At 36.8% G+C, this 13,951-nt stretch overlaps 1 protein-coding gene across 1 annotated transcript; it reads right to left on the bottom strand.

The window, feature by feature from the left end:
• Nucleotides 1–11,339: 11,339 nt before the first annotated feature.
• Nucleotides 11,340–12,749, bottom strand: LOC102997030 (thioredoxin reductase-like selenoprotein T). Its single transcript, XM_024126013.2, has one exon. It carries the CDS (start codon nucleotides 12,682–12,684, stop codon nucleotides 12,097–12,099), a length of 588 nt encoding a protein of 195 aa, XP_023981781.1. The 5' UTR covers nucleotides 12,685–12,749; the 3' UTR covers nucleotides 11,340–12,096.
• Between the last annotated feature and the right edge of the window lie 1,202 nt (nucleotides 12,750–13,951).

The raw sequence follows: 13,951 nt of genomic DNA on the forward strand, positions 1-13,951 counted from the left end.
CTGTAGCTTTGTAGTATAGTCTGAAGTCAGGGAGCCTGATTCCTCCAGCTCCATTTTTCATTCTCAAGATTGCTTTTGCTATTTGGGGTCTTTTATGTTTCCATACAAATTGTGAAATTTTTTGTTCTAGTTCTGTAAAAAATGCCAGTGGTAGTTTGATAGGGAGTGCAAGGAATCTGTAGATTGCTTTGGGTAGTATAGTCATTTTCACAGTGTTGATTCTTCCAATCCAAGAAAATGGTATATCTCTCCATCTGTTGGTATCATCTTTAATTTCTTTCATCTGTGTCCTATAGTTTTCTGCATGCAAATCTTTTGTCTCCTTAGGTAGGTTTATTCCCAGGTATTTTATTCTTTTAGTTGTAATGGTAATTGGGAGTGTTTCCTTAATTTCTCTTTCAGATTTTTCATTCTTAGTGTATAGGTATGCAAGACACTTCTGTGCATTACTTTTGTAACCTGCTACTTTACCAAATTGATTGATTAGCTATAGTAGTTTTCTGGTAGCATGTTTAGGATTCTCTATGTATAGTATCATGTAATCTGCAAACAGTGTCAGCTTTACTTCTTCTTTTCCAATTTGGATTCCTTTTATTTCTTTTTCTTCTCTGATTGCTGTGGCTAAAACATCCAAAACATGTTGAATAATAGTGGAGAGAGTGGACAACCTTGTCTTGTTCCTGATCTTAGAGGAAATGTTTTCAGGATTTCACCACTGAGAATGAGGTTGGCTGTGGGTTTGTCATATATGGCCTTTATTATGTTGAGGTAAATTCCCTCTATGCCTACTTTCTGGAGTGTTTTTATCATAAATGGGTGCTGAATATTGTCAAAAGCTTTTTCTGCATCTATTGAGATTATCATATGGTTTTCCTCCTTCAATTTGTTACTACGGTTTTTCCCAATGTTTGATTCGTGTAAATTGAAGAATCCTTCCATTCCTGGGATAAACCCCACTTGATCATTTGTATGATCCTCTGAATGTTCTGTTGGATTCTGTTTGCTTCTATTTGGTTTAGGATTTTTGCATCTATGTTCATCAGTGATATTGACCCATAGTTTTCTTTCTTTGTGACATCTGTGTCTAGTATTGTTATCACGGTGATGGTGGCCTTGTAGAATGAGTTTGGGAGTGTTCCCTTTCTGCTATATTTTGGAAGAGTTTGAGAAGGATAGGTGTTAGCTCTTCTCTAAATGTTTGATAGAATTCACCTGTGAAGCCATGTGGTCCTGAGTTTTTGTTTGTTGGAAAATTTTTTATCACAGTCTCAATTTCAGTGCTTGTGATTGGTCTGTTTATATTTTCTATTTCTTCCTGATTCACTCTTGGAAGGTTGTGCTTTTCTAAGAATTGGTCCATTTCTTCCAGGTTGTCCATTTTATTGGCATATGGTTACTTGCAGTAATCTTTTATTATCCTTTATTTCTGCAGTATCAGTTGTTACTTCTCTTTTTTTGTTTCTATATCTATTGATTTGAGTCATTTCCCTTTCTTGATAAGTCTGGCTAATGGTTTATCAATTTTGTTTATCTTCTCAAAGAACCAGCTTTTAGTTTTATTGATCTTTGCTATTGTTTCCTTCATTTCTTTCTCATTTATTTCTGATCTGAATTTTATGATTTCTTTCCTTCTGCTAATTTTGGCTTTTTCTGTTCTTCTTTCTCTAATTGCTTTAGGTATAAGGTTAGGTTGTTTATTTGAGATTTTTCTTGTTTCTTGAATTAGGATTGTATTGCTATATATTTCCCTCTTAGAACTGCTTTTGCTGCATCCTATAGGTTTTGAGTTGTTGTGCTTTCATTGTCATTTGTTTAAGGTATATTTTGATTTCCTCAGTGATCTCTTGGTTATTTAGTAGTGTACTGTTTAGCCTCCATGTATTTGTATCTTTTACAGTTTTTTTTTTCCTGTAATTAATATCTAGTCTACTAGCGTATGGTCAGAAAATATACTTGATATGATTTCAATTTTCTTAAATTTACCAAGGCTTAATTTGTGACCCAAGATATTATCTATCCTGGAGAATTTTCCATGAGTACTTGAGATGAAAGTGTATTCTGTTGTTTTTTGATTGAATGTTCCATAAATATCAATTAAGTTCATCTTGTTTAATGTATCATTTAAAGCTTGTGTTTCCTTATTTATTTTCATTTTGGATGATCTGTCCATTGGTGAAAGTGGGGCATGAAAGTCCACTACTATGATTGTGTTACTGTCAGTTTCCCCTTTTATTGCTGTTAGCACTTGCCTTGTGTATTGAGATGCGCTTGTGTTGGATATATAAATAATTTCAACTGTTATATCTTCTTCTTGGATTACTCCCTTGATCATTATGTAGTGTCCTTCTTTGTCTCTTGTAACAGTCTTTTTTTTTTAAGTCCATTTTTCTGATATGAGAATTGCTGTTCCAGCTTTATTTTGATTTCCGTTTGCATGGAATATATTTTTCCATCCCTTCACTTTCAGTCTGTATGTGTCCCTAGGTCTGAAGTGGGTCTCTTTTAGACAGCATATATACAGGTCTTGTTTTTGTATCCATTCAGCCAGTCTATGTCTTTTGGTAGGAGCATTTAATCCATTTACATTTAAGGTAGTTGTCAATATGTATGTTCCTATTACCATTTTCTTAATTGTTTTGGGTTTGTTATTGTAGGTCTTTTCCTTCTCTTGTGTTTCCTGCCTAGAGAAGTTCCTTTAGCATTCTTGTAAAGCTGCTTTTGTGTTACTGAATTCTCTTAGCTTTGGCTAAGTGAAATTATATTAAAGGTTTTAAATTCTCCATCGAATCTGAATGAGATCCTTGCTGGGTAGAGTAATCTTGGTTATAGATTTTTCCCTTTCGTCACTTTACATATGTCCTCCCACTCCTTTCTGGCTTGCAGAGTTTCTGCTGAAAGATCAGCTGTTATACTTATGAGGATTCCCTTGTATATTATTTGTTGTTTTTCCCTTACTGCTTTTAATATGTTTTCTTTGTATTTAATTTTTGATAGTTTGATTAATATGTGTCTTGGCATGTTTCTCCTTGGTTTTATCCTGTATGGGACTCTCTGTGCTTCCTGGACTTGATTAACTATTTCCTTTCCCATATTAGGGTAGTTTTCAACTATAATCTCTTGAAATATTTTCTCAGTCCCTTTATTTTTCTCCTCTTCTTCTGGGACCCCTATCATTCGAATGTTGGTGTGTTTAATGTTGTCCCAGAGGTTTCTGAGACTCTCTTCAATTCTTTTCATTCTTTTTTCTTCATTCTGATCTGTGGTAGTTGTTTCCATTATTTTATCTTCCAGGTAACTTATGTGTTCTTCTGCCTCAGTTATTCTGCTATTGGTTCCTTCTAGGAAAATTTTAATTTCATTTATTGTGTTGTTCATCATTGTTTGTTTGCTCTTTTGTTCTTCTAGACCCATGTGAAAAGTTTCTTGTATTTTCTCCATTCTATTTCCAAGATTCTGGATCAATTTTACTGTCATTACTCTGAATTCTTTTCCAGGTAAACCTCCTATTTCCTCTTCATTTGTTTGGCCTGGTGGGTGTTTACCTTACTCCTTCATCTGCTGTGTGTTTCTCTGTTCTCATTTTGCTTAACTTACTCTGTTTGGGTCTCCCTTTCACAGCCTGCAGGTTCAGGGTTCCCATTGTTTTTGGTGTCTGCTCCCAGTGAGTAAGGTTGGTTCAGTGGCTTGTGTAGGCTTCTTGGTGGAGGGGACTGGTGCCTGTATTTTGGTGGATGAGGCTGGATCTTGTCTTTCTGTGGGGCAGGACTGCATTCGGTGGTGTGTTTTGAGGTGTCTTTGACCTTATTATGATGATAGGCAGACTCTCTGCTAATGGATGGGGTTGTGTTCCTGTCTTGCTAGTTGTTTGGCATAGGGTGTCCAGCACTGTAGCTTGCAGATCGTTGACTGGAACTGGGTTTTAGCATTGAGATGGAGGTCTCTGGGAGATCTTTCACTGTTTGATAATACATGTGGTCGGGAGGTCTCTGGTGGACCAGTATCCTGAACACGGCTCTCCCCCATCAAGGCACAGGGCTGACACCCAGCAGGAGCATGAAAACCCTGTCCGCCACATGTCTCAGAAGAAAAGTGAGAAAATAAGAAAGAAAGAAAGAAAGAAAGAAAGAAAGAGTAAAATTAAGTTATTAAAATAAAAAATAAAAATTATTAAAAATATAAAAATTAAAAAGTAATAAAAAAAGAAAGAAGGAAAGAAGAGAGCAACCAAACCAAAAAACAAATCCACCAAAAATAACCTGACTAAAAACTATACTGAAAAAAAGACAGTCAGAACCCTAGGACAAATGGCAAAAACAAAGCTATACAGACAAAATCACACAAAGAAGCATACACATACACACTCACAAAGAAGGAAAGAAGAGAGCAACCAAACCAAAAAACAAATCCACCAATGATAACAAGCACTAAAAACTATACTAAAAAAAAAAGAAAAATCGATGGACAGAACCCTAGGACAAATTGTAAAAGCAAAGCTACAAAGACAAATCACACAAAGAAGCATACACATACACACTCACAAAAAGAGAAAAAGGAAAAAAAATCTATATATAAAAAAATAAAAAGGAAGAGAGAAACCAAATTAATAAACAAATCTACCAATGATAATAAACTGTATATACTAAACTAAGATAAACATAAGACCAGAAACAAATTAGATGTAGAAAGCAAACCCCAAGTCTACAATTGCTCCCAAAATCCAATGCTCAATTTTGGGATGATTCTTTGTCTATTCAGGTATTCCAGAGATACTGGGGACCTCAAGTTGATTGTCGAGATTTAATTCACTCCTCCTGAGGCTGCTGGGAGACATTTCGCTTTCTTTTCTTTGTTCACACAGCTCCTGGGGTTCAGCTTTGGATTTGGCTCTTCCTCTGCATGTATGTCGCCTGAGGGCATCTGTTCTTCACTCAGACAGGACAGGGTTAAAGTAGCAGGTGATTGGGAGCTCTGGCTCACTCAGGCGGGTGACGTGGGGGGAGGGGGGTGCGGGGGGGGAGGGGTATGGAATGTTGGTCAAGCCTGCGGTGGCAGAAGGCAGTGTGAAGTTACAACAGCCTGAGGCACTCCTGTGTTCTCCGGCGAAGTTGTCCCTGGATTACGGCACCCTGGCAGTGGTGGCCTGCACAGGCTCCCAGGAGGGGAGGTTTGTATAGTGACCTATACTTGCACACAGGCTTCTTGGTGGCTGCAGCAGAAGCCTTAGCATTTCATGCCCATCTCTGGTGTCTTTTCTAATAGCTGCGGGTCACATCCATCTCTGGGGCTCGTTTAAGCGGTGTTCTGAAACTCCTCTCCTTGTGCACCCGGAAACAATTGTCTCTTGCCTCTTAGGCAGTTCCAGACATTTTTCCAGACTCCCTACCAGCTAGCTGTGGTGCACTAACCTCCTTCAGGCTGTGTTCATGTAGCCAACCCCAGTCGTCTCCCTGGGATCTGACCTAGAAGCCAGAGCCTCAGCTCCCAATCCCCCACCCAGCCTGGAGGGTGAGGAGACAAGCCTCTCAGGCTGGTGAGTGCTGGTTGGCACTGATCTTCTGTGCAGAAGTCTCTCTGATTTTCCCTCTGCACCTCTGTTTTTGCGCTGTCCTCCGTGGCTCTGAAGCTTCCCCCACCTCCACCAGTGAAGGGCTTTCTTAGTGTATGGAAACTTTTCCTCCTTCACAGTTCCTCCCAGCGGTGCTGGTCCCTTCCCTATTCTTTTGTCTCTGTTTTTTCTGTTTTCTTTTGCCCTACCCAGGTACGAGGGGAATTTCTTGCCTTTTGGGAAGTCTGAGGTCTTCTGCCAGTGTTCAGTAGGTGTTCTGTAGGAGTTGTTCCACATGTAGATATATTTCTGATGTATTTGTGTGGAGGAAGGTGATCTCCACATCTTAGTCCTCTGTCATCTTGAAGGTCCTTCATATGATTAGTTCTCTCTAGCCCTCATAGTCTTTGAAAATACATATCACATATAAAATATAAATGTATAAATTAGTTACTACATATATAAAATAAAATTAAACATAGTATATTTGGAATAAGTTAATGAGAGATCATTATTTAATGCTAGGATAAGGAGAATTTTTACCTTACTTTTTTTGATGTATATTTTCTTTGGAAAGAAGAAAGAGTCAAAGATGAAAAACTCATATTTTCATCTCTCCATATCTCTTGAGACTGAGTCAAAAGGAAGCAATAGAAACAGAACATTTATAGTTTATGAAAGAAGAGTTTAAAAGCCTTATTTTATTATCTGGAAATTTGAAAAGATACCAGGGTGTAAGTGAAAGCAAAGAATATCAAGAAAAATCATAGTATGAAGGATTTCATGATCTGTTATCCTTTGGCTCTTTTTCATCTTATTTTTGTTTTATGTGTCTGTGTGGTGGGGTGGCAGGGGAGTTGTTTGCTTGCATTTTCATTCTGGGGCCTGTTGGGTAGAATTAGATCTGTACAAGATGAAGTGTACAAATACAATGATACATATATAAGTATTTTCTCCCTGCTTGTCACATGCTGAATAAAGGCTGTTCCTTGGAGACTTTGTCTATTTAGTTTCCTTAGCCTAGTGTCAAAACTATAATTCTTAAACATAATGATGAATTTGAAATCTGTAACTCTGCTTAATCTTGCTTTGTTCTCTTAGATGTTTAGGACCTATGCCATACTTCCAAGGAGATATATGGCTTAAAGCTTAGCATTGTCTCATACTCATTAAAGTATGACATGTATGTTTAAAATATACTTCGAGTTTTCTTTTTCTTTTGTCTTTTTTTTCAGGTCTGGGATATTAAATCATCTTCAATAAGAAGTGACCCAAATTTTATTCATCCTTAAAGTAAAATAAGAAATAAATAATATTTTTTAAATATTGAAAGACAAGATGTTAGTGAGCATTTTGTTTTTACTACAGGCATACCTCATTTTATTGCACTCTGCAGACATTGTGTTTTTTACAAATTGAAGGTTTGTGGCAACCCTGTGATGAGCAAGTCTGTTGATGCCATTTTTCCAATAGCATTTGCTTACTTTGTGTCTCTGTGTCACATTTTGGTAATTCTCACAATATTTCAAGCATTTTCATTATTATTATATCTGTTACGGTGATCTGTGCTCAGTGATCTTTGATGTTACTATTGCAAAGTGGTTATGACTCGTTGAAGGCTCAGATAATGGTTAGCATTTTTTAATCAATAAAGTATTTTTAATTAAGGTAGCTACATTGCTTTTTTAGATATAATACTATTGCACACAACAGATGACAATGTAGTGTAAACATAAATTTCATATGCACTGGAAAACAAAACATCTGTATGAATCGCTTTATTGTGATACTCACTTTATTTGGGTGGTCTGGAACTGAACCCACAATATATCTGATGTATGCTTGTATTAACATGAAAATGTATTAAAAATATTTCAGAAAAATACTTGCACTCAAAACAGTTAAAGAGTTCTTTTAATTAAAAAACAATTTAAATGATATTAGTTTCACAGCAAAATTGAGGGGAATGTACAGAGATTTTCCATATACTCCCTGTTCTTCTACATGTTTAGCCTCCCCACAACCAACATGCTGCCCACCACACCCACCCCCCAGCTTGGTACATTTGTTACAGTTGGACATTGTTGGTTGATGGTTACATTAACACATTCTAATCACCCAAAGTCTGTGGTTTAAATTACAGTTCACTGATGCTATTGTACATCCTATGGGTTTTGACAAATGTATAATGACATGTATCTATAATTGTGGTGTCATATGGAGTATTTTCACCCTAAAAATCATCTGTGCATTTATTTATCCTTCGCCTCCCCAAACCCTGGCAGCCACTGATCTTTTTACTGTCTCCATAGTTTTGCTTTTTCCAGAATGTCATATAGTTGGAATCATTCAGTATGTAGCCTTTGCAGATTGCCTTCTTTCACTTGGTATTATGCATTTACATTTACATTACATCATGTGGATTCAGTATTAACATTTCTGTGGTTTGTTTGTTTATTTCCAAGTTTCTAGACCCATTGTTTATTAGAAGTCTCCATATTTAACAAAAAAATAGTGAAAGATGACAAATAGTCTACCACATCAGCACTTTTGAACAACCAGTGGCATAAATTATTTCAGTTAGTAGTTCATAATTCAGAGAAGGTTGGAGGCCATAAGTATATCCATTTTCTTATAATATGACTATTTGTTTCTTAATATATGTCAAATATAATATGAAATGACATCTTTCATTTAACACTTATTTTTCCAGAAAGTCCATGTTAGGGTCACTAACACATTTATTAGTATCTTCATTATTAACATCTTCCTTATTCCTAATTATGAACATTTATAAAAGGGTTATTTTATTTATTAAAAATCCAACAGATAAAATGTTGTTATGTTTCACTGTTCCATTCTCTTGATTCCCATCATCACCATTTTTTTTTTTTTTTTTGTGGTACACGGGCCTCTCACTGTTGTGGCCTCTCCTGTTGCAGAGCACATGCTCCAGACGCACAGGCTCAGCGGCCATGGCTCACGGGCCTAGCCGCTCCACGGCATGTGGAATCTTCCCTGACTGGGGCATGAACCCACGTCCCCTGCATTGGCAGGTGGCCTCTTAACCACTGCGCCACCAGGGAAGCCCCATCATCACCATTTTTTACTTATTTCTATATTCTGAACACTTCTGAATAAGACACATTTTGATCTGTGTAAAGTATGAATCTCACTTTTATTCCTGTTGAATTTTTTAAGTTAATCTCACTTTTAAATTTTCATTTTGACTAAATGTATCAAAACTTTATTTAAAGGTAAACCTACTACTGCCTAAAAATAAACTAAAGAGATTTATTTGTCCCTGAGGGCTGAAACACAGGGAAGATCCAGTTACAAAGTCATGCGGTCCAGAAGGTGGTTCTTTTTCTTAGGATTCCTGTTATAAGGATAAGCTTCTGACAATATCACACAGTATACAATGTCTTAACCTAGTCTAATACTGACATTTCCAAATTCATGTTTCACAGTTTCCAATAAGAACTTTGCAATTCAGTTTTATTACACTTCTAGAGAATGATGTTTTTTCCAGCACTGTACCCTACAATATTATTTCCTACCTTTTTCTTCAGTGAATTCAAGAGAAATGCTGTCTTAAATTGTCCATAGTTGGTACAGTGAGTTACCTGATACAAAGGAAAAGGATGACCTGTCATAAAGCATTCACATCATAAATATCTGTGAAATGAATGAAAGCAGAATAATACTCTTAGAAGTGTTTCCTGAGGAAGTGAGATTGATTTAGATGTCTTTCTTCAATATTACTTCCTGCAAATGTCTATTACAGAATTTATCTTTTATCATAATCACTGAAGTTCCTTTTCTGTCTCAAATAATCTGACTTCTTTGGATCAGGGGTTACAGTGAATGGCAAAGCCATAAGATAGTGAGGTAAGTAACAGTGGGGACAATCTAGTGGAAGCAATCTAGAAATACTTATTTAATAGTGTTAGCATGACTTGGTGAGCAATTAGATAAAGAAAATAAAATCTAAGAGAAGTCTCTGGTTTTTGGCCTTCAATGACTATCAGTTAAAGGGTAAATTTAGGAAGGCAACCATATTTGCAATGATAAAAATAATCAATTCAATTTGGAGCAATAATGGGTTTGAAATGTCTATTAGGTTTTGGGTATTTGAGTTTCAAATTCAGTAGAGAAATCTAGACTGAAATTTAATATTCATCCAAAGTACAGTTGATAGCTGAAGCCATAAAATTAGAAAAGGTCACTCAGAGAGCCGATAGTATGAAATTAGAGCTACAGATGAACCCTGAATATTTCCTCATCTAAAAAAGAGGAAAAAGATGACTCAGGGAAGAAGACTTTATTAGAGAAGACATTATTACATATAAGCATTAAAAAAATTATCCTGAAACCAGGTACATATTGATGGAAATTGATTCATCTCAGTAAAAATGTATTCTTAACTAGTTGGAATTCCAGTCCTGCTGTGTGACTAGAAGAAGGTAGGGTATCTGTGAGCAATATTAATAACTACCACAGTTCCTTTTTCTGTTTACCAAATATTCAGTTCACTCTCATTTCCAAACAGAAATACCTCCCACCCTTGTCCAAGAAAGACAATCCAAAAGTCCCAGTTAGACATAGCATCAAGCTCAATATTCAGGATGTTAATAACCTTTTATAAAAGATGATGGATGATAATCTCTGGATAGTTCCTTTTGTGGATCCTCTTGAGAATTATGGACAAAAAGACAAGTTATGTGTTTCACACAATCAATTTTACAGAGGCTAGATAGGGTCAGAATAATAACAGTAATCACACACAGAGAAAGGAGAAGAATGGGAGACACATAATAGTAATGTCAACTACTCAGCCATTAAAAAGGATGAAATAATTCCATTTGCAGCAACATGGATGGACCTGGAGATTATCCTACTAAGTGAAGTAAGTCAGACAGAGAAAGACAAATATCATATGATATCGTGGAACAAATTAAGGTACCAGTGATAAATCATTATAAATGATGTTTAGTAATAGGTCATTGTATACTTTGGGGAATAAATTTAAAAGTACTTTATGAAGTGAAAGTTTGAGCCAAACCTTCCTTCTAGATGAGTACATGACTTCAGGGGAAAATCAAATCCAATCTAGCTCCACAGTGATCTGTAAGGTGCTCCACATAGCTGATGCAATTGCTTTGAGTTCCCTTTGAAAGCTACCTGCCTGTGCTCCAAGTTGTGTGCCCATTGTAGATGCCTTGAAACATTATCCATCAGTAACTTTATTTTTTCTTGGAAGAATGTCCACAAGTTGAAGTTGGAATACATGGGAAATTTGCTTTATTGAGAACCAGGAATTCCCTTTATGGCCTTCATTGTTTACCTTTTACATTCTAAAATAGATTAATACCACTAATATTTTAAGGCTTTTTAAAAGTACTGTGGTAAAAATAAATAAATTAATTAATTTTTTAAAAAGTACTGTGGTTTGTAGACACAGATAAGAATTTTTATATACCTTCTCAGTCTTCTTCCCATTTTTTTTGCACTTCTACACTGAGCTTGAATAAAGATAAATGGTACCTGATGGCCAATAGTGTCTTTACATGTGGCATTGTAAATCTACCTCCTTGATGAGCTAATCTGGTAGCCAAAAAAGGTGCCTTGGGAAAAGTCACCTGAAATTAGCATTGTACAATGACTAGATTGGTTATTATTTGTATATAATACATGCTAAGTAATTACAAATATTCAAAACCATTTATGAGACATGTTTGCAAATCACTTAATGAAGACCCCTTACCTTTTCACAGTCATTTAACTTTTTTTTTTTAACTTACATCTGCTTAGTTTTGTATTGAGTTAAGTATAAAGGCCCAGTTAATCAACTCATTAAATTGGTTAAGGCAGGACTCTTGAACTACATTAACAGGATTTAAAAGTGGTTGGTCTTTCAGTAGTTCTCTGGTAATCACACACACATACACAAATTAGTAGAGTATTCTGGATATAGGATTTCACCACATAATCTCATATAATGTGCTGTTCACAATCTGCAATATTTTGAAAACTATGTAAGTTGGACATGATCAAATTAGAGATGTCTGATAAACTTTTATGAAGTATTTGGGAACTTCAGCTCTAGTCCCGAAAAGGATCAATTTTAAACTATAAAAAAGGAAAATTCATATAAAATCACAACAGAGTTAACAGACATCTTTGGGAAAAAAAATCAAATTGCAACTCAATTTTCTACTTTTTCAAATATGACCAAGAAAAAATGTACAGGTAGTAATGTCTGCATTAAAAAAAAAAAAAAAAACAACTATTAACCGAGTGGACTTGGGGAAGAAAGAAAAACTGTACAGTATTATTGCACTCCACGAATGTGCAGAATTCCAAAATATGACAGTACTGAAAAACTGTCTTACATTGAGGTTTTCCAAGAGGTACAACGAGCCTGCCAAGAAAGCATCTGGTCTGTACTAACAGATTGCTGTCTTCAGTACAGGCCTTCATAATGTCAGTCACGCTGCTCTTGCAAAAATCCCTTAATGTAAAAGAGCTTTCAGTGCTTATAGGTGGGGCTATGATCGATGGTGTGGGATTGAATCCATATGTACACTGAGCTTCATTTTATTGTCAAGAATTTGAACAAGCTGTTGCATGGATGGAAGGTGACCAGATTCCAGCTTAGACCACACAGGTACATCATTCAAATTTATCTCAAATGCACCTGTTGACATACACTGGTTCTCAATCATCTTGCTCAAGAAAAAGACCATCATACATGCATAGACCTTATTTTCTTGGTCCCACTGCCAGATGCTAGGAGCTTGCATACCAAAGAAAGCAAAAGGATCCTTGCCAACAATTATTAAGCCTATTAATACTAACTTGAAGACTGACAGGAAAGATGCTATGTGTCTATATATTGGTTGAGGGAGGTAATTCTCTCCTTCAATGCAGATGTCTGGGTACTGCTGGCTAATAACCCGCACGTATTCCACAAACACCCGCCTATAACCACAGGAAACACAAATCTGGAACTTGAGCAGCAGCCCCATGGCGTACTGCATCTTTAATCTCTCGCCAGGCATGCTGCCCAGGTTGGCGGAGGCATCACTCCGGACCACTGCCGACGCTGCCACTAGGAGAAGTAGCAGAAACCTCATCTTAAATGAGCCAACCACTTCGGCCGCCCTCAGACTGAGACTGCAGCCAGCCCAAGGCAGAGCTGGAGCCGCGAGCCATTTAACTTTTCGTTGCTGTTTATAATCAGTAGCTTTCTTTACACTCATAATAGTTTCATGATATATAAGGGACAATTTGTTATATTACTGATCTGAGTGGTGGCAAAGCTGAAACACAATGAAGTTCCATAGATGATTCAAGGCCACATAGTTGCTTGGAAGAAAATGTTGTCCTCTTATTTGTTCTTCATAATAAATTAAGTTCTTCTTTGGATATACAATTGCTCATAAGTTTAACTACAGTTGTAAAAATGAAATATTATATATATTATATATATATATATATATATATATACCAGAGAAAAATCTTAATGTTTAAATTACTGCCTTTTATTTTATTTTTTTTAAATTTTTTTTTCTTTTGCGGTACGCGGGCCTCTCACTGTTGTGGCCTCTCCCATTGCGGAGCACAGGCTCCGGACACGCAGGCTCAGCGGCCATGGCTCACGGGCCCAGCCGCTCTGCCGCATGTGGGATCTTCCCGGACCGGGGCACGAACCCATGTCCCCTGCATCGGCAGGCGGACTCTCAACCACTGCGCCACCAGGGAAGCCCTGCCCTTTATTTTAAATTGGGATCTCCATGAAGGCAAATATTTTCGGGGAAACTGTCTTCCAGAATTAAAGTAGAATAATTGGAGAGGTTCTAAGATAATATTAAAAATATAATCTTTTGTAATATTAAAGTTTTTCAAATTTATAACCTCATGATAGCCCACAATGAGCCTCACCTCCTTATATTCACGTGCTTGTGTAGTCTTATCTCACAGCAGATGACTAATACAATATTGTAACATGTGTACCTAATACAATATTGAAGAAATAATGGAGTCAAACTTCCAAGTCTAGGTCATAGAAAACACTGCAGTTTTTGTCTCACTGTTAGCTTATTTGCTCTGGAAGAAGCCAGCAGCCATGTAGTGAGGGCATTCAAGTTACCACTATGGAGAGGGCCACATGGTAAGAAACTGAAGCCTTCTGTCTACAGACAGAACTGAGTCCTCCTTTCAAAATACATTGAAAGGGGGCTTCCCTGTTGGCGCAGTGGATAAGAATCTGCCTGCCAATGCAAGGGACACGGGTTCAAGCCATGGTCCGGGAAGATCCCACATGTCGCAGAGCAAGTAAGCCAGTGTGCCACAACTACTGAGCCTGAGCTCTAGAGCCTGCAAGCCGCAACCACTGAAGCC

The sequence above is a fragment of the Physeter macrocephalus genome, chromosome 13 (genome assembly GCF_002837175.3).
Source record: "Physeter macrocephalus isolate SW-GA chromosome 13, ASM283717v5, whole genome shotgun sequence".
NCBI classification, from domain to species: Eukaryota; Metazoa; Chordata; class Mammalia; order Artiodactyla; family Physeteridae; genus Physeter; species Physeter macrocephalus.

Coding starts and splice junctions, on each gene's coding strand:
- LOC102997030 (XM_024126013.2), bottom strand. CDS start 12,684: ATGAGGTTTCTGCTACTTCTCCTAGTGGCAGCGTCGGCAGTGGTCCGG.